This window comes from Lytechinus pictus, chromosome 8 (assembly GCF_037042905.1).
Source record: "Lytechinus pictus isolate F3 Inbred chromosome 8, Lp3.0, whole genome shotgun sequence".
Taxonomy (NCBI): Eukaryota; Metazoa; Echinodermata; class Echinoidea; order Temnopleuroida; family Toxopneustidae; genus Lytechinus; species Lytechinus pictus.
In genome coordinates, this window is record NC_087252.1 from 3650546 (window position 1) to 3675513 (window position 24968).

General features: G+C 35.6%; 1 protein-coding gene across 1 annotated transcript; it reads right to left on the reverse strand.

Annotated features, from left to right (window-relative positions):
- Positions 1 to 2749: 2749 nt before the first annotated feature.
- Positions 2750 to 23930, reverse strand: LOC129266425 (cytochrome P450 3A4-like). The gene is made up of 13 exons (XM_054904275.2): positions 23538 to 23930; positions 20304 to 20397; positions 19677 to 19729; positions 19172 to 19268; positions 18451 to 18570; positions 17362 to 17450; positions 16873 to 17021; positions 16363 to 16505; positions 15387 to 15575; positions 8475 to 8695; positions 8186 to 8323; positions 7496 to 7658; positions 2750 to 4917 (listed from the first exon to the last, which is right to left on the reverse strand). Exons 1-13 carry the CDS (start codon positions 23621 to 23623, stop codon positions 4828 to 4830), a joined length of 1632 nt encoding a protein of 543 aa, XP_054760250.2. The 5' UTR covers positions 23624 to 23930; the 3' UTR covers positions 2750 to 4827.
- Positions 23931 to 24968: the final 1038 nt, after the last annotated feature.

Consider the following 24968-nt stretch of genomic DNA (forward strand, 5'->3'; position numbering starts at 1 on the left):
ACATGATTTTTGGTTTCGTTTTAAACGCTCTCATGAAACCTTCATTATTATGATTGATATACGCCATTATATGAAAATGTTCTCTCTCTTCATTCGTTCCTCTTTCTTTTTTATTTTCTTTTCAAAACTATCCTCCAATCCCTCACCGTTTCCCTCCTCACCAAACAAATCCTGGTTTTATGGAATCATTCATCTGGTCTCCTTTTATAAAAACTTGTTATAATAACATTTTTTCAATAGCAGTTCAAAAGCTACGGTCTTTATGTAATAGTGCCCAGGTTATGCCGTTAGACAAAGACGTCAATCAATTGCAAATTTTAATTAATTGTTTTGGTTTATAATTAACTATTTTGGTTGATAAAAAAAATATTTCTATCAATATTCTCATGCAATGTCAAATTTCATAGACTATTATAAATACTTACGTTTTAGTCCTAATCCGGACTTTGTTCGTAGACTAAAAAGGTCTTATCCGTTTCATGGCCAAAGTACAATGAGAAACTGACGAAATTATTTGCACAATTACAAAGTATTCCCTAAAAAGGAAATCGAACAATTCGAATGTTGATGAAATACTAGATGAAAATTTCGTTTGCTATCTGTCAATATTCCAATACCATTTCCATAAAAGGGGAATCGTGTGCATGTGCGTGTGTGTGGGGTGAGTGGGTAGGTGGGTGGGAGGGGATCCGTGCCACATAGTGGGTGCAGTTTCTGTTTTTAATCACACCGTACCCAGATTAAAGGGATGGTCCGGGCTGAAAGTATGTATAGCTTAATAAATAGATTACAATTCACTGAGCAAAATGCCGAAAATTTCATCAAAATCGGATAACAAATAACAAAGTTATTGAATTTTAAAGTTTAGCAATATTTTGTGAAAATAGTCGTCATGAATATTCATTAGATGGGCTGATGATGTCACATCTCCACTTGTTCTTTTCTATTTTATTGTATGAAATTAGGTTTATTCAAATTTGTTCCTCCAAGAACTAGAAAAATTGGATTGACAACTGAATAGTGCATTAGATAGTTATTGCTGCAACTTATTTCATTATAAGGGAGACATATTATTCACACAAGTATGAAATAATGAAAAAAATATGATTTTATGTAATAACATAAGAAAACGGAAAGTGGAGATGTGACATCATCAGCCCACCTAATGAAAATTCATGACGACTGTTTTTACAAAATATTGCTAAACTTTAAACTTCAATAACTTTATTTGTTATCCGATTTTGATGAAAGTTTCGGCATTTTGCTCAGTGAATTCTACTCTATGTATTTAGATATAAATATGTTCAGCCCGGACCATCCTAAGTACTTGGCTGGAATGCGATTCATTCTTGCTGTAGCACCTCGTGGGTAAAACTGCTAAATCCGGCCAATAATCGTCTGAGTAAAACAAAATATTGCGCTTTAGAAACCCCTTGTTCGAGGGCGCAAACACACTCATTTACGAACATAATATAGTAGGATTATCAATTTAGATATACCACATTAAGGTGGCTTAATGAGAAAACAAATTTGATGGGTCAGAATATACCATGATTAGGCAAAACTTTTCACGAGCAAGCAAAAGAAATGATGAGCTTGAAATCTGTTTTGGTGATTTTGGGGAAAAAATCAACAAAAAATAAAATTTTATTTTCATTTTTGTTTTCTTTCTTTTTATTTTGTCTCTTTTTTTCTTTGTCAGCGAATCTTTCGGGACCAAGTGCCCTGGAGGTTCCCCTTCAATCCATCCGATTTCACCATACTGACTATAACTCATGTCACCATAACCAGCCTGCTTCTAGGCCTAATCTTTTGAAAGTAAAACATGATATCAACAGAGTCATATTACTTTGTTATTAATAACTTTTTTTTTGCATTTGATTTTTTTTCATCCCACACCCTCACGCCCTTTCACACGCATGTATGTCTCCGTCCTAAGATATCTGACAGCAAATGAAAAAAAATCATAGAACACAGGGGCCGCGGAAGCGTGGGGGCTGGGGGACTTTAGCCCCCCCCCCCCCCCCCACTTTTTCCAAAACCGTGTACAAAAACGTAAAAATGACCATAAGATTGTGATTTTTTTCATGGTCAGCCCCCCACCCCCCTCACTTTGAAAACCGTTCCGCGGCCCCTGGAACAGTCAGATGCGCCCGTTATTTCGATGGTTTTGGTTTGTTATTCCGAATGTTCATTATTCCACTGGTTCGCCATTTCGAAACATGAAAATCGGATACAGTCTCTAGCAAGATGTTCGTTGGCCCGAAAAAAAAAATAGTTAATCCAACATTTTTGTTTGCATTATTCCGAAGGTTCGTTATCGCGAATTAAAATAAGATTCTTTCTTTTCTAAAGATTTGATAATCTGAAAATTAAACAAGGTCTGCGGCGACTAATGAACTGTTCGAAACTTATTTAAACTACGACTCTTCAGAATAAATGTAATGGAAAGGAGTACGGTATTTGAATTATGTGTAAGGAAAATGCATTATAATCATTTTATGATTGTACAATTATTAATGACAAATACGCGAACAGTACCACCCCATACACCCTTAAAAAGTATATTTCAAATATTTCCTGCCTATTTTCAACGTTTCACCAAATTAAAAACGAATTTTCCATTCATCTCAAATACATGTTTACAAAATGGCCAGTATTGTCCTACTCAGAATAGACTCGTCCTTCACAAAATCAAATTTAAACAGTTCCTACTTTGTTTAAACAACACTTGCATGCCTTGTGTGAATTTGTATTAACATTATCCGTTTAATGCATTGAATGCACTTTTTACAGCAACAAATATTTGTTTCATCCTTTAGACTGGATTTTCTTTTGGGGGGAAGGGGGATAATAAGATTTTTCATAAACTGCTACAGGAGGCGGCTTACTTCATTTACATTTTAATCAAATACCAGTCTTCAACGCATAAAAGATGCCATTAAATTCATCTTAATAATACATCAAATTAGGAAAATTCATTAGGAAGTAAACAAAACTTTATTTAGCATTTATAACATGGTATTTCAAATTCAGACAAACGGATTCTAAGAAAAGGATTATTAAAATGATTCGTTAAGTTTTATTCATGTCAAAGTCATATTATGTAACATAAAATCTATCGTTGATGAAATCTTTCTTTAAAAGCTCTCTTACAGTATAGAGTAAAAAAAAACAATGAAGTGGATATGCTATATTTCTTATAGGCCTAATTATTGTCACTACATTCTACTAACTTTCGATACATTCTATTAATTTTCTTCAGATTTCACCCTTTCTAAGCAGGATCTAATAACGATGAATAAAATCTATTTCATAAACTATATCACTTCTAGTAGAACCTGATAAAATGTTTTAAAACAGTTGTACATCTTTGCGCTTTACAGAACGTATATATTCTCTTAGTTTCAAGAAATACTGCTAGTCAACTCTGACAAAAACATGAAGCAAAATCTAATTGAATATCGAAAACATAAATATGAAGGATGAATGGTGCATTAAAAATGATATCTAAGCTATTTGAGTCATTTATGTCACATTCAAATCAGCGAAACCGACTCCAGACCGACCTAACTATTACGGTTATTTCCAAAAACCGTCGGTTTGAATTCGGTTAGGTTGGTGTTACTGTATCTTTAGTAGGGTTAAAAGGTAAGTGTTCCTATGCTTGAATTTCACATCTCGGGTTTGAACCAAAATACAATAATCAAATACCTCCCTACGTTTCACTTCTGATAGGCAGAAAATAATATTGGATGAAATTTTCATTAGAGCCTCAGTTAAAAATGAAGCACAACCCCGTCCAACTTGTCTCTTAAATTTATACAAGCTTTGGCAGTATGGATAGGCTTACATTTGGGTATACAAGATTTTGAGAAAAGAATATATATCAGTACCGCATTAATTTTTTCTTAGTTTTTCTGAATAGTTTTTTTTTTTGTCTTTCTTTCTTTCTTTTTTCCTAATAATACGTATTGAACTGCAAAACATGATACAGAAAAGGTCATGAATCATAGCACTTTTTAATTATCTCATAATGTGTTTCTTTTAAACAGGCGTTTTATCGGAAACAAAGACAGAATGATACTACGGAATCACCACTTGTTGAAAGACTCATAAATACTGCATCTTTTACACCATTGGATATGTCTAAATCAAACTGGTGGGTGTTTCATAAAGCTGTTCGTAAGTTAAGAGCGACTTTAAGAACGACTGGTGATCCTTTCTTATTATGGCGAATGGTATTCATTAGCGTTGGTTTTGCGCGTAAGAAAGGATCACCAGTTGTTCTTAAAGTCGCTCTTAACTTACGAACAGCTTTATGAAACAGCCACCTGGTTGTAATTTAAAGTATATATACACGCCTAAGTTTTGCGGTAGAGGTTATAATCTGAAGAATAAAGTAAAATTAAACTACTTTGTGAGTTGATTTAGAATTGCTCTACCGTTTAATTCTCTTTAGTCTGCCATATAGAATGATGTATGTTTTACAAAGATTTGAGTGTGACCTGGGGAGTGTTCCATCAACATTTTCATCCGACAAGTTGTCAGATCTGACATCTTTTTCTGATGTTGATTGGCTGAGCGGTACTGTTACTATGGTAACTGTCGGATAAATGGGACTTGTCGGATAAAACGTCCGACAAGTCCTTTCATGAAACGCCCCCCTGATATACTTAAGTCAAATTTTATTGCAGACGAGCACATGCTTTTTTCTGTTTTTTTTTTCTTCTCTTTTATTTGCGAGTTCAAGTCACACTTACAATCTTTGTGAAACATCGCAGAATAATTAGATTATAGACAGATAGAGGTTGATCGAAATCTCGTTTAGACAATTTTGTCTGCCCTGGGTACAGCTTTGAGAGTAACACCGTTTGGTGGAGTAAGGAAGCCAGACATGCCGTACTTCGGAGGAATCTAAATGAAAATAATTATGATGAATTTTAAAAATTGAAGTCATAAATTGAATGTCAGAGAGGGCACCCCACCACAAATAAGAACAACAACAACAACAAAATAACCTTTTTGTCTGATCAGGGGTCCGTTGCAGAAAGAGTTGCGATCAAATGAAATTACTCAACAAATCAAACAGAACTTGATTTTCAACCAATGAAATGCATGTATTTGGGACTTGCGTTTGATTTTTGTTTTAAGTTGTGATCAAAGGCATCTCTTTCTGCAACTAGCCCCAGCACATTCCGATACACTGACTGGAAATTAAGGATACAGGTTCTAATACTGCGATAACACTTATTAATTAGCATATTATTACTGAGAAGTTTGCAAATAATTATGACCCGATATTTAGCTCGAAAATGGAAAAGTAAGTCATCTTCCCCCTTATCTTTGACTCGGCTTCATCAAAATTAAGAGAATATTCATCCCATTCCCAGAAATTTTAGTTTTAGGTCATATTTCGAAATGTGGGGAAAAGCTGCAAAGGAAAAAATTAGGTGTAAGTGGTATGATGATTTAAAAAAAACAATGAACAGAATTTCTAACAAGGAAAAAAAGGACTCAGAGGTGGTGTGTATGGTGCGCCGTTTCCCCAATTATTTATTTCACGGTGACACTTTGGCCCGTATTCTGAAGTCAGGTTTAACTTAGACCATGGTCTAACTCTGTGCTAAAATTATGGGGAGCCAAACATTCAAAAATTATGTTTGTATTGTATATTTCTTATGTTTACTATTTTGTTTCCTTTTGCTTTCATAATGAAGAATAATACTTCAGTTACAGGGGCGGATCCAGCTTTCGCCAATAGGGGGGGGGGCCGAAAAAAAATGTACCCATATTTTCCCAGATGGGCAGCTCAAAGTTGATTTTTGTTTGTTTCTTTGCAGGAGTAGTCCTAACGGTCACTTCTTAGCTTTATTCTCAAAAAACATAAATAATGCCATATACGCCTTAATTGAATAGTACGAGCGCGAGCTAATTTTTACGGAAATTTCATGTATTTTGTCCTGAAAATTGAATATACTGAGCAATGATTGTGATCGTGAACAAGCTGTGTATGTAACTAAATAATTACTGCGAGCGCGAATCGCTAGCAGAAATCTTTAATATACGTTCTGGCCTGATGGAAAACAGACCGTAAGAACTGTTTGCAGTTACCCATGAAAACAATACATATTTCAACAATCAAATAATGCGAGCGCAAATCGCGAGCTGAAAATTTATGACATTTTGACCTAGAATATGGACATTCTAATCTAAGCACTTTTTGTAATCATATACATAATAGGTATGTAACTTAACATTTCATGCGAGCGCGAAGCGCGAGCGAAAAAATGAGATTTATACCTAAAAACGGGACACACTATTCATGTTTCGTAAATCACAAAAATTATGACTAATTGGGTATATTCCTCCATTAATAATGCGAGCGCGAAGCGCGACAGGAAAACTTTTGATATTCTGATATGAAACTGGAATATTCAAGCACGTTTTGAATAAAGAACAAACTGCGTGTTTTTGAGATTTAGACCTAGAATATGCATTCTAGATACATTTCTTTTATCATGAAAATCAATAAAGCGCAAGCGCGAGCTGAAAAAAAAATTGAAGGCGTTCTGAAGAGGGTCAATTTAAGCACTATTTCAAGCATCGTAGGAAAATTGTGAAGTGGATATGGATCGTACTTGAATGATGCGAGCGCGAGTCGATTTTTTTTTATTAATATTATTTAGACCAAGCACCCGGAGAAATTGTAAGGACATTTTGTCATCATATGAAAATGACTATTTTTTCCTATTCCTCTTCCTAATCGCGAGATGAAACTTGTCGATATCGATATTCCATTCTGAAAAAGGGACAATATTTCATTATTAGGAATTCGTGAAACTGTTACCTTATTTATCAATCGAATATTAATGAGAGCTCGAAATCTGTTGATATTAAGGCCTGCAACAGGATATTTTAAGCATTTTTGTTATACTGTTTTACAGCCTACTTGTGCACATATGGTAATCCTCCTATCGAGCTAATCGGCCGTTGATGGGGTGCAGGAGACCCATGTGCAGGAGAATGTCTTGATGCACGCAGTTGCGGTAGCGTGGTTTACCTACAGTTTGTGAACTAACAGAATGCAGTGCCACTGCAAGTAGGTCTGGGATCGGGCCGGCTGTTACGAGGCTGTAAATTAAACATGGGTATAATACCCCTTCGTACCTTTCTTTCGGTTTTTTCAGCGTTTCTGTCAAGTTAAAAGGATTCTTTTTTGGTTGCCAAAAAATAGGGGGGCCGGGGCCGGCTCTGCCTCCCTTGGATCCGCGCCTGAGTTATCATTCCCAGGCAATTACAAACAATTCATATCAAACAAACAAATCATATCAGGTTATAAATTGAATGTGTACTGTTAGGGATTTGTGCTCCAATTGGCTCTCCATAGTTAAACCACAACTTTAAACCAGGGTTTAACTTAAACTCGAGTACAGAATACGGGCCTCTATATCAAAGTTATTGGGAAAGTGGTTGTGTATTCGTAATTACTTACTTCCGTCTGTGCGCAGGTCTCAAAACGGAAGTTCTGAAGCACCCGCACAACCGCCATCTTGGTTTCCATGAGAGCAAAACGCATACCGATACAATTACGAGGACCAGCACCGAATGGTTGCCAAGCGAATGGATGCTGTTTGGCTCGGGCCTCTTTGGTGAATCTGCGGTAATGCGAGGGAATAACATAATAAGAAAATGTAACTTTAAACTTTGCATTTTTTCACTTAATTTGCTAAAAAGTCTCAGATAGCCTGCTCTAAAAGAAGCAAACATAACGGAGACAAATCATTTCTCAAGATGTTTATATAAGCTGCAGAATTCTGATCTAGGCATGCCATATTGATGAGGCCTACTTGATCCTTATGTGTAAATGATTAAACATTCAAGTATAAAAAACATCTTTTAATTGTCTCATTGTGCTCACATCAAACTATAAAATATATATATTTGAGGAGCAAGCTTTCATACTTTTTAAACCTTTGGTCTTTTTGGACATTCTCAAGCCAAGTGGTAAACATGGTCAATGGCAGATGTCTATCTGGTTCATAGTGATCTGATCATTGGACATCAAGCAGCTCATGTTAATCGTATTACTCATCACTTGGCTTGGAACCCACGATACCCTGATTGCTAGGAGAGAGTCATAACCACTAGACCACTACGTTTCCAAAAAAGAAAATGATATTACCTTTCTGGATCAAACTTCTCTGGATCTGGCCAGTACGTGGGATCGCGATGAATGTTGTAAATTGGTATGAAGACCTGAGTGCCCTTCTCAATCTTGAAACCGTTATGCTCAAATGTCTCGTGACACATCCGGTTCGAACTGTGGTAATGGCGTAGAACAAAAACGTTTGGTTGACAAGGTAAAAAAAGGCATCCTTTATCATTTTTTAAGGAATTACAGGAAGCACAATCAGCATATCATCTAGACTTATTTATTCTATAAAAGGTTGCATAAAATAGACCAAACTCACATAGCAGCGGGAGGAAACAGCCGAAGCGTTTCACAGACTACTTGATCCAGGTAAGGCATGGTTGCAATTGACTTATACCCGACACTGTCGCGTGAGGGCGTCACCTCGTCAACCTCTAGGATAAGTTTCTCCTGGATGTTGGGATTCGTTGACAAGGCGTAGAAGATGTACCCCAGGAGAGTGGTGGTTGTCTCGGCTCCAGCGGTGAAGAAAATTAGCATCTGTAAATGTGACAAAACGTGTATGTCATATAAATTGCATGACATCGAATTTAAATGTACAATGTCGTTTTGTGGCATCCCTGGCGGCAGTAGCGGACTGTGACCCGGAGGAGACAAAGCATTGGAGGGGCACTGTATTGTTTGTGAACAATGCTGTGCCCCCCCCCCCCCCCCCAATGCTTTGTCTTTTCCGGGTCACGGTCCGCCACTGCCTGGCGGTGACACGACATTTGCTCCTGTGACAATGGCTCCGGTCTTAATTTCGTGTAAGATGTAGGGTTAGGGCTGCAATAGAGTTTGTATGTTAGGTTTAGAGTCAGGTTTAGAGAAGTGTATAGTGTTAAACCAAGGGCTGAATTTGGTCCTTCGATTAGTGTGTGGAATTTAGAACGGAGGAAATGCCATGGAACCTCTCCGGCAAGGTGCTGTTCCAGTTCTTACCTACACTTCCTGTCTCCCGATACCATGCCTGCTTCGTCCAGTAGTAAGGAGTTATGACGGTACATTACGCCCAGGTAGAGTCAATATAATTATCAAAGCTCTTACATGGTACGAATATATGAGGCGCCGAATGTTCCAATATTATATAGAACAATTATTTGTTATATAATCATTATTTATTAAATAATAACTATTATTTATATATAATTTACATTTTATTTATAAATAACTACTATTATATAAAATATCATTTCTAATTATTTATAAATAATTGCAAGTAATACTTCATTATTTGTAAATAATAATAGTTCGACATTCCATTATTTACAAATAATGATTATTTGTTTTTCATTATTTATAAATAATGATTATTTGTTTTTCATTATTTATAAATAATGATTATTTGTTTTTCATTATTTATAAATAATGATTATTTGTTTTTCATTATTTATAAATAATGATTATTTGTTTTTCATTATTTACAAATAATGATTATTTGTTTTTCATTATTTATAAATAATGATTATTTGTTTTTCATTATTAATAAATAATGATTATTTGTTTTTCATTATTTACAAATAATGATTATTTGTTTTTCATTATTTATAAATAATGATTATTTGTTTTTCATTATTTATAAATAATTTGTTGAGTTTTCCATTATTTATAAATAATGATTATTTGTTAAATAATGAAAACGTCTACTTCATTATTTATAAATAATTTTTTCGAGTGCACCATTATTCTCATTATTTATAAATAATCATTATTTAATGTTCGAGTTTTCCATTATTTATAAATAAAGATTATTTGTTAAATAATGAAATATCTACTTCATTATTTATAAATAATAAGTTTGTTTCAATATCCCATTATTTATTAATAATCATTATTTATAAACAATTTTTACAGTTTGCCATTATATACAAATAATCATTATTTATATACAAATAACCATTATTTATTAAATAATGCCATTATTTATTAAATAATGCCATTATTTATTAAATAATGGAAAACTCGCTATAACATGCAAATGTGGGACCGCCCATGATATGAATATTCATGATGCGATTTCCTTTTTCGTGATTTTTCTTCACAAATTTTTGTCCATTTCCTCTTCATAATGACATTTCTTGAAGCAATTTTCTAGGGATATGGTCTGATTGTAATATTCTTCATTTCTATGTAACTTCGTCTTCGTAGAAATATCAAAAAGTGTAATTTTATACGATTTTTCCTACAGTTCACAATCCCCATAGGCGCGCGTGTATCGTAGGGACAACCGGTGAATCGACGGAGTGCTCTTCATCGAAATACTACGTTGGTTGGTCCCCGGAAGTGGCGGGCGGAATTTAGCCCGAATCCTCGATGGAAGTCGATCAAGTGCATATGAGCTGAGAGAGTGAAATATCAGTGTACTTGTACAGGCCCTTCTACTTTTTATAAATATTTCTTGTTGCTTTTTTTGTTAAGTTAATTTTTCCTGGTGTAGAGATAAGTTTCAGTTCTAATAATGCACTTCAAATACATTTTGGAGTGTCTGTTTGAGGCGTTTGGGGCGATTTCACCCTGGCCCCAAAATGCTCGCAACGACAATACGGGGGCATGATGACCTCTAAATTTTTAAAAACTTATTTTTCTATTGAAAATTATCACAAAATTCACCAAAAGTGTGCACGAAAGCCTTCGTATTTCACTTTTAAAACTCCAAAAAGTGCCCAAATGACAAGCTTGGTCGCTTCGCTGTGTCGCTTTCAACTTGAGAACGTTTACGCGTCTGCTTCCCCCCCCCCCCCCACCTCCTCCGAAAGAAATTCTGTATACGGCCATGCTCTAAAGAGCCTGGCACATTGATTTATGTATACTTTCATTTTCATTATTTTTATCTCATTATCAACATGGCCTTACGCAGAATTTTTTCCAGGGGGGCCGGGGCCGGAGCATGACCGTAGACGCGCGTAAACTTTCTCAAAAAAATCTTGAAAGCGAGACAGCGACGCGACCAAGCTCAAATTACAAGCTTGGTCGCTTCGCTTTTTCAAGATTTTTATGAGAAAGTTTACGCGCGTCCTGCTCCCCCCACCCCCCCCCCCCCCCCCCGGAAAAAATTCTGCATAAGGCCATGATGATAATGAGATAAAAATAATGAAAATGAAGTATACATAAATCAATGTGCCAGGCTCTTTAGAGCATGGCCGTATACAGAATTTCTTTCGGAGGAGGGGGGGGGGGAAGCAGACGCGTAAACTTTCTCAAGTTGAAAGCGACACAGCGAAGCGACCAAGCTTGTCATTTGGGCACTTTTTGGAGTTTTAAAAGTGAAATACGAAGGCTTTCGTGCACACTTTTGGTGAATTTTGTGATAATTTTCAATAGAAAATAAGTTTTTAAAAACTTAGGGGTCATCATGCCCCCGTATTGTCGATGCGAGCATTTTGGGGCCAGGGTGAAATCGCCCCAAACGCCTCAAACAGACACTCCAAAATGTATTTGAAGTGCATTATTAGAACTGAAACTTATCTCTACACCAGGAAAAATTAACTTAACAAAAAAAGCAACAAGAAATATTTATAAAAAGTAGAAGGGCCTGTACAAGTACACTGATATTGCACTCTCTCAGCTCATATGCACTTGATCGACTTCCATCGAGGATTCGGGCTAAATTCCGCCCGCCACTTCCGGGGACCAACCAACGTAGTATTTCGATGAAGAGCACTCCGTCGATTCACCGGTTGTCCCTACGATACACGCGCGCCTATGGGGATTGTGAACTGTAGGAAAAATCGTATAAAATTACACTTTTTGATATTTCTACGAAGACGAAGTTATATAGAAATGAAGAATATTACAATCAGACCATATCCCTAGAAAATTGCTTCAAGAAATGTCATTATGAAGAGGAAATGGACAAAAATTTGTGAAGAAAAATCACGAAAAAGGAAATCGCATCATGAATATTCATATCATGGGCGGTCCCACATTTGCATGTTATAGCGAGTTTTCCATTATTTAATAAATAATGGCATTATTTAATAAATAATGGCATTATTTAATAAATAATGGCATTATTTAATAAATAATGGTTATTTGTATATAAATAATGATTATTTGTATATAATGGCAAACTGTAAAAATTGTTTATAAATAATGATTATTTATAAATAATGGGATATTGAAACAAACTTATTATTTATAAATAATGAAGTAGATATTTCATTATTTAACAAATAATCTTTATTTATAAATAATGGAAAACTCGAACATTAAATAATGATTATTTATAAATAATGAGAATAATGGTGCACTCGAAAAAATTATTTATAAATAATGAAGTAGACGTTTTCATTATTTAACAAATAATCATTATTTATAAATAATGGAAAACTCAACAAATTATTTATAAATAATGAAAAACAAATAATCATTATTTATAAATAATGAAAAACAAATAATCATTATTTGTAAATAATGAAAAACAAATAATCATTATTCATTAATAATGAAAAACAAATAATCATTATTTATAAATAATGAAAAACAAATAATCATTATTTGTAAATAATGAAAAACAAATAATCATTATTTATAAATAATGAAAAACAAATAATCATTATTTATAAATAATGAAAAACAAATAATCATTATTTATAAATAATGAAAAACAAATAATCATTATTTGTAAATAATGAAAAACAAATAATCATTATTTATAAATAATGAAAAACAAATAATCATTATTTATAAATAATGAAAAACAAATAATCATTATTTATAAATAATGGAATGTCGAACTATTATTATTTACAAATAATGAAGTATTACTTGGAATTATATATAAATAATTAGAAATTATATTTTATATAATAGTAGTTATTTACAAATAAAATGTAAATTATATATAAATAATAGTTATTATTTAATAAATAATGATTATATAACAAATAATTGTTCTATATAATATTGGTACATTCGGCGCCTCATACGAATAATAAAAATAATATTAATTGAAATAAACATTATAACATTTTTTCAGTTCTTAAAGGAGAAATATATTGATTATGAATATGGCCTTATTATACATCAGTGGAAAGTTCATGATGTGGAGATTATCATTTGGTCATTCAAAAATAACGAAAGTAATACATAAGGTGGAAATCGCCAATTAAAAAGCGCTAAAATGCCTCTCCGAAATACGCCTCCCAGCGGTCTCTGAATTGACTCGAATTTGATGACGTGTATGAGTGTACGAGAGACGTGATTGGCTCTCCCACGTCAAGCTCCATTGCATTCAAAACCTGTTGCGAGGGTACGTTTTCTCCACACTGTCACTGAATACTTCGATGACGAAATGAAAGAAAACCCAGAAGTTTATCTAGATTTTGGATTTTCAAATTGATGATTTAGAAGATGAAGAGAATGATGATGAAGTTTCAAACTCTAGTGACGTGGATGGAGGTAAATTAGGGGAATTACGCCTATGATGATGAGTCGGACAATTCAACTTGCATGCCGATTCGCTACCAACTCATGCAGCTGCTAGTGCTAGCTGCACGTACCGCGGGCCAAAATAAATCCATGAAAATGAATTCCAGCCTGACCATCTAGACAGAGTCTCTTCCCTCATTTACTCTAAAGAAGAAAAATAATGATATAACTGTATTTACAAATAAGTGAATACATCCGAATCTGAAGGCAAATCAACTCAACGAATAGCAGCAGACGATATGCACCGAAGATAATCTTCACGTGGCTGGGATAAATTGTCACTCGTTCTGTTAGATATAATTTCTATCTCATTATTTTGACAAAATTACGAGACTCGGGGAATTATTTATCTATATAAAAATATGGTAACACCTCGTACTATTTTTAAATCACGATAAAACCTTTTTTGAAGCAAAAAGTTGAGGTAAATTAGAATTAGATGTAAAAGATCATCCCCAACATGCGTAGCTCGTATGTAAAGAAACCATCACAAACACACATTGCTTGCTCGCTTTTGGCTGAGCTGAGAGAGTACGGAGTGTTGCACAGCTCTCAACCACTGATCTCTCCACTAGGGGAGAGATGATCAGTGCTCTCAACCGGCATTTTGGATGGTTTGTTTACAATCACATACGAGCTACGCATGTTGGGGATGATCTTTTACATCTAATTGTAATCTACCTCAACTTTTTGCTTCAAAAAAAGTTTTATCGTAATTTAAAAATAGTACGAAGTGTTACTATATTTTTATATAGATAAATAATTCCCCGATATTCCTAATTTTGTCAAAATAATGAGGTAGAAATTATACCTAACAGAACGAGTGACAATTTATCCCAGCCACGTGAAGTTTATCGTCGGTGCATATCGTCTGCTGCTATTCGTTGAGTTGATTTGTCTTCGGATTCGGATATATTCACTTGTTTGTAAGTACAGTTATATCATTATTTTCCTTCTTTAGAGTAAATGAGGGAAGAGACTCTGTCTGGATGGTCAGGCTGGAATTCATTTTCATGGATTTATTTGGCCCGCGGTACGTGCAGCTAGCACTAGCAGCTGCATGAGCGAATCGGCATGCAAGTTGAATTGTCCGACTCATCATCATAGGCGTAATTCCCCTAATTTACTTCCATCCACGTAACTAGAGCTAGAAACTTCATTAATTTTCTCTTCATCTTCAAAATCATAAATTTGAAAATCCAAAATCTAGATAAACTTCTGGGTTTTCTTTCATTTCGTGATCGAAGTATTCAGTGACAGTGTGGAGAAAACGTAACCTCGCAACAGGTTTTGCATGCAAGTGGAGCTTGACGTTGGAGAGCCAATCACGTCTCTCGTGCACTTATACACGTCATCAAAAAAACCCAATTTCGCGGACGTAATTGTGCGTGTTTGAAGCATTCAGAGAGAGAACTTTAAACTATCAATTAAGTGAGTTTCATCGGTCTCCATGATAAATGATGTACACCATCGTGTTCTTCTTATTTTCCCCTTTAATTTGATATATAATTCTTTATTTTTATGATTTTCAATATATTTCTACTTTAAAAAAGAGGTAGAGCGTAGAAGAATAACCAAGTACGAAAATATGCATTTATTTGGTAGACAGTGGCAAAGGAAGAAAGTGAGAAGTGGGGGAGTTGAGAGTCGAGGGGTCTGGAAAAAATAAATGCAAATTAACGAAACAAAATGGTTTGATTTTGCCAATTAAAGATTTTAGCCACCCCCCCCCCCCCCCTCGATTCCACTAAGGCACACGCACCTGTCCAAACACTTCCTGATCAGTGAGTGGCGCCCTCTTGCCCAGACTGTTGTTGGTGTGATAATGGACATCGTGATGCTTATCTAAATCAGCATGGATGTCATCCTCGTCTTCCTCTACAGGGGTGCTAGCTTTGTCATCTTTGTTTTCCTTCTGGGCATCAAGTAACAGTTGCAGGAAATCTACCCTCTGTGTTTTGAATCGTGAAAAGAAAAGATTCATTCATATATTTCATTTCATCTTTATTTTACAAGCCAATCAAAATAGGCTGACAAAAATAACACAAATGCAACATAACATTTCAATGATCATGTGCATAAAGACGTAGCAGCTAATCACCGATATGATAAATAGATAAATATCAAAATAAACTAAACATCACTGTAGAAAACAATACAATTGTATTCTAAAATGCAAAGCTTGTGGGGCACACCTAGAGGTTGAAAGGCCTGCAGGCAGGGCAGCCTGAAATAAGAAAAGACAGCAATTAAAGAGAAGAACATAGGGATGGAGCTCTAGACTGAAATAAAAAGATAGTCATTAATGATGTTGCATGAATCTTACGTTCAATGTACGTCCCTATATCATGAGTAATTTTGCTTTGCAAGAAAGTTAGATGCAGTTGATCGAAAATCAACAACAAATTTTAGTTTGATGAAAGGGAATTGCGCTATATTTGGAATTGAATGTATATTTCTTGCAACGCCCAAATATTCATTGCCAATATTGTAATTATAGATGTCGTCATCATTTGCCACCAGCATTAATAGGATTCATCACGTCATCACTATCACCATAATCAACACCAGATTCATCAGTACCTTCATCATCGACATCTCCTTTATCATTCTCCTAGTCGTCATCGTAACCATCACAATCATATCATAAGGTACCTCAACTCAGTGTTCGGCCATAATAGCCTGTTTTCCCATCACCATCATCAAACAGCTTCAAAACAGAAAGGCAAGGGATATACCTTAGAATTTGCATCAGGCGTTGCCTGTCTCCTTATGCTGACAACCTTCTTGTTAATGTCCTTGAAGAAGTCAAGCACATCGACAGGGATCAAAGTTGCGATCCTAAAACGGGCCATCAGTCTTCCCAGAGGAGGAATAAGACCTTACAACGTAAATAGGAAAAAGAATCATAACATTCTGAAGGTGACGTTGTAGCTGGAATGCAGGGGATAGCAAAACGTATGGTGATCGATTCTCCAAGTCTTAAACAATTTGGTGTCAGGCGGGAGAGCGATTTATCACCATTGCTATTCATATAATCAGCTGTTGTTGTTTTTTATATAAACAGTTGCACAATAATAATAATATAAATACAGTATCCGCACCACTGCTGGTCAAAGTGCTAACCTACGGTATATGTTGTCTTAACGGTTTTCGAACTCTGAATTTTTATAAAACATTTACCTCTTTGGATACATTAACAAGTTAAAATACTTTCACATATATTATTCTTGTGGGACACATTATACCTCCTATGATAAAGAGTGGGTTCTTGAAGTCAAATGAGAAGGCTCTTTTCGCGTTCTTCACAAATGGGTTATCAGGATCGGACTGTGAGTCGATGTCAAGACCAAATGCGCAGCTTCCAACAGTGTCCATGACGAAAGATCCAAAAAGTCTGCAAGAAAATAAGTACATCTCATGAAGAAACCCAATAATATCATGAGCACCCCCCCCCCCCCAACCATGCCAACCTCCCCGTTCCCATTTGTTTCACGCTCAATTTGTTTATTGTCAATTCACAGGAGTGGACATTGGTCATCTTCAGAATTCAAATTTGAAGAACATTTTAGTCTTGGTAGAGAATAAGGCGTTCCTGGAAATGAGTCAATACCTAGCATTAACATGTACGTTATATGTATCCTAAAGTATTTCAGAATTCTATCGAACCGAAATATACTGAGAATGCCATTTTCTGCAATATTTTCGACGATTTTAGTTGGATTATGAAAACTCACTGTTGACATTCGATGCATCCCTTTTCTTTCTGTTGGTTGCCGATGTGTTTAACCAAGAAATCAGCGTTGGCGTTTATGAGACTTGACATCTAGGAATCAAGAAGAAAAAAGAAACTAAACGAATAAAGGTTTGAATGTCAAATTACAAATTTATGTTCGTATGTGGGTCTCCCTCTACTGAATGCTGAAGACCTAGCCCAGGGTAGAACTGAATGGAAAAGGATCACCCGTAGGAGAGCAAAGGGACACACCGTCCTATGCACCTAAGTCATGTAAGTCAGTCAAGTAAGTCAGTGGCACGTGCTTGGTAACGTAGTACACAGTGCAACAGACACTGAGATAGTACAGGGTGTAAAGTAATATAAACAAAGATAGAAAACAAGCACTGCAAAATACCGGTATTAACTTAACACTATCTCGGTATTTATATAGAAAAAACACCAGATAAGTGTTGAAAGGGCACAACATCGGCTTTAGGATAACACCAGATAGGCATTTCAACAATACCAATCAGTGATAAACCAATATCGGTTTGACTCTTAACTTGTGTTGTTTCAACACTTCCCTGTTTTTTCCGATATAGATACCAGACTGGTGTTAAATTAACACCAGCGTTTTAGCGTTGTGGCTTTTCCTCATGATTCCAGTTAATCATAATAATGAAAAACCGCTTTTTTGTTATGTATTCTTCAGTCGTCGGCCTACAAATTGAACAGAATACCACCTTTGGTTTGATGTAAAGATATTTACGTGATATCATTTCCACAAATAAGAAAACCTATCCTTATCGACCACATTCTTATTTCCTCTTCGTCTACATATAACTTTTTAATTGTGTCAACTTAAAAAATTGATTCTTTAACAGTTCATCTCATCATGTCAATTAAGTTTTGCTACACCAAGTTGATAAGACGTATTTATAATGAGTAAGCCATACTAGGCCGACTGGAAATAAGACGAACTGGTTGGTCAATCCTTTAGTAAACGAGCTGGTTAAAAGTAGGATTAAGTCACATGGGTTGAGACCAATGAGAGAGTAGAAGAAGGGTGTTTAGATAATGAGCAATTTACCAAGTCTTAATATCTCACCTGTTTCATCTTTGCTGCACTGAATGTTGGTGTAAGAATGTTCCTCACTTCCCTCCATCGCTGGCCTTCCAATATAGACACCATACTTCTTAGATCCTCGTAATTAGCTTGTGGTAGTTCCTAATGGGAAATGATTGAACCCATTAATTAAAATCCTCACTTAAAGTCCATAATTGATTGCGAATCAATAAATCCCCTTTTTTCTACAGTATTATGACGACAGAAGGCAACTATCCATGCCCCCACCCCCTGTGTGAAATATACGACTATTCCTTTTCCTGAATTCTGAATAGTCACTTATAATTTAAGTGATGACAAGCCTCTCTTTTTGCCTAGGATTTCATTGTAGGTTCTACTGATTACCCCTTGTTTATTCCCTCCCTTGTGGTTCATTTATCACTTCATCTTTCTTACTTGCGACGCGAGCTTTCTAGGAAATCAATATTATTAAAACAAAACATGAAAAGATTAAATATAATAAGTTTGTTTGGCAATAATAAATCGAAGCAAAGCTTGTAAAAAAACATTAGGCTAATATACCATTGGCACAAACTTAAGTATACAAGTATGTGAAACGCTACGAAACGGGATAAATGATCGTGACCAAAAAAAAAGAGAAAAAAGAAACGGGAGGAGAGAATGATAAGCAAAAATAAGAATGTATTTTAAAACTCTCCAGTGATTTTAAGTGTGTATGTTTTAAAATAGTTTGGAAACTTACTGGTCTGCTGTGGAAGTTATTAAAGTTCTTCACAGTGATAAATCGCAGCATCTCAGGATCTCCAATGACGATGACAGGGGTGCGAAAAGAGAACAAACTGAGAGATAACAAGAAATTTAAAAGAAAAAGAATAGTAATAATAATGTTAACAATATAGTGATGTAGAGTGAAAAACGTTGCGTTAAATCGCAGCATCTCAGGATCTCCAATGACGATAACCGGGGTGCGAAAAGAGAACAAACTTAGAGATAACAAGAAATTTAAAAGAAAAAGAATAGTAATAATAATGTTAACAATATAGTGAGGTAGAGTGAAAAACGTTGCGTTGAATGGCGTGTATAAAGGACTACGTCTTTCATGTAAATTTTTGGCTTTAGTTCAACCTCTTTAGATATAACTTTTACTCTCTTTTTGAGAAGGGGGGGGGTAGAGATCACAGATATGGCATATACAGGCCCTATAGGCCAAACATTCATCTTGGAAAAAAAATAATCATAGTACTTACCCATACACTCGTCCATGCCTTTTCTCCATGTTTATGAAAGCCTGAACAGCGCCCTGTTTACGGGGAAAATAGATGTGTTATGGGGGTTAAAATATACACATTCAATATGTGTACTCCGTTATATATTTTTCATTGATGGCCGAGTGCAGCTGATGCTATTCTGGCATGATGATGCACCAGATGGCCATACGGAACTAGAATGTAGTCAAGTTTTACTATTAGTTGCTAATTGGAACACAGTGTGTTCCCAGTGTGTCGGCAGTGTGTTCAATGTGTGTTTGCAGTGCGTTTGCAGTGTGCTCACAGCGTGGTTCCAGCGTGTTCACGGTGTGTTTTCAGTGTGTTTATATTGTGTTCACAGTGCGTTCCCAGTGTGTTCACTGTGTGTTCTCAGTGTGTTCAATGTGTGTTCCCCAGTGTGTTCAATGTGTGTTTGCCCTATGTTCGTAGTGTGTTCCCAGTGTGTTCACAGTGTGGAACAATGTGAAAAGCAATATGAATTCATCTTTGCAATGTAAAAATACTCAAATTAAACACTTTGAATTTATTCGTTTACATATACCATCAACTCTTACACATAGGCCTATTATCATAAATATGATATAATAACATGGCCTATATACTCACGTCAGCAAATACTTTTGCATTTGCCATGATGGGAGAGGGTGGCTCGTATGGGATTCCTCTACGCTTCCAGTAAGTGTGTGCCCAGTAGTCATAGCTGAATATAAAAAAAATAGCGTTGAAATACATTATTTTCCTATTATTCCTTTCTTAGGGGAAACCCCGCCTTTTTCATCTATTCTAGTCATTGCGTAGTGTGGATATGATTGCATCGGCCAAAACTTCTGATATTAATATCATTTTTATCATTATTATTAGTATCATTATCATCATCATTAGTAGTAGTAGTACTACTAATTTTGTGCAAAAAGCTACCAAGGGCTTTGCCCCAGACCCCACGCAGTAGGGTCTCTTCATCTACAGGCCTAACATTCAAATGGCTCTATATAATGCCCCTCTGTAGGGACCCTTCCTACATTAAGCTTTTCGTTCAATCACTGGCGTACATGCGTGGGGGTCTTGGTTCCACACCCAAGGGGAAATAAAAGAAATTATAGGAGACAATGTAATGAAACGAATGGAAACAATGAAATGTGTTATTTGCTGAATATAATGGAAAAATCTATCACATAATTAGAATTTAATTTCAATTGACAATTAATTTTTCTTCCAGCTCGCTTTGCTCGCTGGCAACTTTTTACAAATTTTCCCATATCGCTATGTTTTGCCCCCTCAGAATATTTGGTTCATTACGCAACTGGGTTGAATAAATATGTTGTGTAAAAGCTATATCCTGTATATACCCGCTATTAGATTAAAAATAGCGGCAATCTGTGAGGTTTAAATGGCTTTGATATCAAGAAGTTCCGGGGGCTCCGCCCAGGACCCCAACCGCAAAGCACTACCGTATATGAGTATGGAAGGGTTGGGCCATGGCCCCAAAAAGTTCTGCAAACAAGAAAAAAAAGAGGAAAGAAAAGCAAAGGAAAAGTGTAGGACTATAATTTTATTCACTGAATATAATGTCAAAAAATATCTCAAAGTTAGATTCTCATGAAAATATGATTTTTTTTCTCGCTCGCTTCGCTCGCTCGGGATTTATATTCAGTAGCTTCTTAGCACATGCGCCATGTTTGTTTTTTTTACTCTTCACGCTACTGCCGCAACAAATCCTGTTCACAGTGGCGTACAGACCACAAAAAAAGGAATGGAAAGAGAAAAGATTGATATATATTCTCTGGATATCATGTCAAAATCTATCACAAAATTGAATTTTTGTATTAAAAATGTCAAAAAATTTGCTCGCTCGCTTCGCTCGCTCGCAACATTTTTTTCAAGATAAATTCTGCCCGATACGCAATATCTGGCTCTCTCAAATTCGTTGCCTCATTACACCATTACGCCTGTTCACTAGTACGAGGTTACTATGCTATATGACCGGGAAATTTGTGGCTCTTGCCCCCCCCCCCCCCCTCTTGGCCACCGACCCCTGTTACCCCGCTGGTTGAAGTAGTAGTAGCAGCAGTAGTAATGTAGTATACTATGCAGTCTGGTTTTCTATCCCCTTTCCTTTCGAAGCCTCCATCACTTTCAAGCTCCAAGCTTAAGATGGAGGTCTCCCACATTTATATATATATATATGTTCAGTAATTAAAGAAAATGTATATATAGATATAATTTTCGCAGTACAGTTGATATTTTATAATGATTTATGTACATTATTCATTATGTTTAAAAAAATATTTGCCTGTTATGTAATATTGAAAAAAAAATTATTATACTTGTATATACTTTGTTTTTGTTTTGAAATGTGGAAATAAAATAAATCAAATCAAATCATATTATCATAGGTCTACTATTGTTATCATTATCGTCGGCATCATTAGCTTTTATCATCGTTATAAGAGATTGCATTGACTAAAGTTACAAATTAGAGGATTTACTTAGATATCATTTTAATATTTTCATAATCATCATTAATATAATTATCATAATTTTTACTCCTTCATGATATACTTGTTCATTGTTTGTTTTATCATTGTGACGCAACACTCGGACTCTCATACAAGAAATTAGGCCAAATATTTATGCAATGGAATGGGTCCATAACCGTATGTTTGCATACGACTGAGGGGTGGGGAGGGGAAAGGGGGGGGCTCTCGTCTAGGGAAAACCGACGTGGGGGGTATTTAAGTTGATTCGCTACAAGTCATGACACTGAGCTACTATTTTCAGTCACCGGCAGGATTTTATTCGCCTACATATTCGTTCATATTTGTATTTGCCCTTTGCTCTGCTCGGTAAACAAGGAACAACACAGACGTGTGTGTCTAAATAAGGAGATGCCATACAGCTTGCGCTCATGCATTACAATTGAATTCTGAAATTATATTCACCATTGGTATGAGTCATGACGGCAGATAGATCAAATATTGACTCAATTATGAAACTTGATATGATGTAAGAGCACGTTTATCCCTAACAAAATGTGAAATTTTCATCGTCCTAGCTGATAAGTTTCATTCATATATATACATATATATAGCTATGAACATTTGTTTATACTGCACAAGAGTCAACGTAAAAAACATTCGTAACCAGTGGTGTACAGATCGGGGAGGGGGTCTTGGGGCAAGCGCCGCCCCCCCCCCCACCCCCAATTGTTCATGTCTCAGCCAAAAAAGGAAAAGGAATGAGAGAATGGTAAAATATGATGTTATTTTCTGAATATTATGTCAAATTCTATCACAAAATTGGATATATTCATATGAAAATATCTAGATTTTTGCTCGCTCGCTTCGCTCACTCGCAAATTTTAATGACGTTTGCCCGATACGCCCCCTCAAAATGTTAGGCTCATTACGCTACTGTTTGTAACATAATATCGCAATTGGTCTTACAATACCTAGATTGAAAACGGCAACTCCATAGTGCCTTCTTATTTTATTTGTTTTAATGGGTGAAAAAATTAGGAAAGGGGGAAGAAAAAGAGGAAGCGAAAGATAAAAGGCAAGAGCATTAAACGATAAATCTTGAACATGTACGTGTATATATTCTGAGAGGAAAAGAGTCTCCTGAAGATTCCCCGGCCCCCCCCCCCCCCCTGCCTCAAATTAATAGATCACGCCAATCAGCTAGATTCAAATAACTTAGTGTCCTAATTTATATGACAATTCTATGAAACGTGAAGAAATGACTAGCATGACTAGGTAGAGAATACCAAAATGTAAACGTTTGACTTTATGGTCAGTTTAATAAGAACTCTCAAACAAAGTTTATTAGAATCACCATACTTACAGTAAGAATAAAATGATTGCAACGATGGTGATCAGGACTAGGAACGAAGTGAACGACATCGTGGTTCCAAGTACATTCAACTCCATTTTCGACGTCGATTTCGAACGCAGTATAACATATAGTGTACAGCGAGAATATACACGAGTATATACACTGAGTCTGAGTAAGATAATAGGCGATTGGAAATATGATTTTCTATTCTGTTTGTCGAACCGAACAATGGAGTTCAACCTGAAAAAAATTAGTCTTTGGATCAAAACCTATTTTCTGATGGCCCGGTCGGTTTGTTGAGGCATGTAAGTCAATGCTTGGGGCATTATATAATTAGTTCTCGACAAAATGCCTTATATCTCTATGACGTGACTCCGCTATATAGATCCACAGCTCCTTAATGATGTTAATTACCATATCATGTGGACTTTGAAAGCATATAGGCCTACTATACTGCAATATCCCTCTGCCTGCTTCTTTCTCTATCTCTCTCTCTCTCTCTCTCTCTTTCTCTCTCCGTCATTTCTTCTTCACTCTTATCTTCTTCTTTCTTCCCATCTTCTTTCTTCTCTCCTTCTCTCTTCTCTTCTTATCTCTTCCCAGCATGTCTCTTCTTTTATTTTCTCTTTTCTTCTCTTCTCTTCTCATATCTTCTCTTGTCTTCACTTCCCTTCTCTTGTCTGCTATTCTAGATTTTAGACCTGTAGGAAACGGGACAATATTCATGTTTTGTAAATCATGAAAAGGATGGGTAGTTGGGTATCTTCCTATATTAAAAATGCGAGCGTGAAGCGCGAGCAGAAAATAGATATTCTGATCTGAAACTGGATAATTTAAGCACGTTTTAATTAAACAACAAGCTGCCTATATCAATAAACATGCGTGCGCCTGTTTTAGAGCTAGACCTAGAATCTGGACATTCTGTACACATTTTTTACTCATGAAGATCAATAAAGCCAGCTCGAAGCACGAGCTGAAAAAAATTATATTCCGATCTGAAAAAAAGGATAAATGTAAGCACTATTTTCAAGCACTGTGTAGGAAAATTGTGAAGTAGGTGTGGAGCACACTTTATTAATGATGCCAGCGCGAAGCGCTAGCCAAAATTTTTAATTATTTTTACCTAGTACCGGGACATTCTAATGACGTTTTGTCATTATATATGAAAAATGATGACTATATCCCTATTATTCCTAAGCGCGAGATGAATCTTGTCGATATTCCATTCTAAAAAAGGGCCAATTTAGTTATTAGAAATCCATGAAAATGTAATTTTCTTATTTAATAATCTAATATGCTTAATGAGAGCGTGGAATTTGACATTTTAAGCATTTCGGAGTTATGAATAGGACGCATTGCTTAGCTACGTTTTGACAATCACATCTAAAAAGGGATATTTTGAAAACTTTATGGAATACACGAAGACAATAAGAACTTGGC

Coding starts and splice junctions, on each gene's coding strand:
- LOC129266425 (XM_054904275.2), bottom strand. CDS start 23,623: ATGGAGTTGAATGTACTTGGAACCACGATGTCGTTCACTTCGTTCCTA. Junction 20,398..23,537: donor GCAATCATTTTATTCTTACT/GTAAGTATGGTG, acceptor TTTTATATTCAG/CTATGACTACTGGGCACACA. Junction 4,918..7,495: donor AGACCTGCGCACAGACGGAA/GTAAGTAATTAC, acceptor ATTTTCATTTAG/ATTCCTCCGAAGTACGGCAT.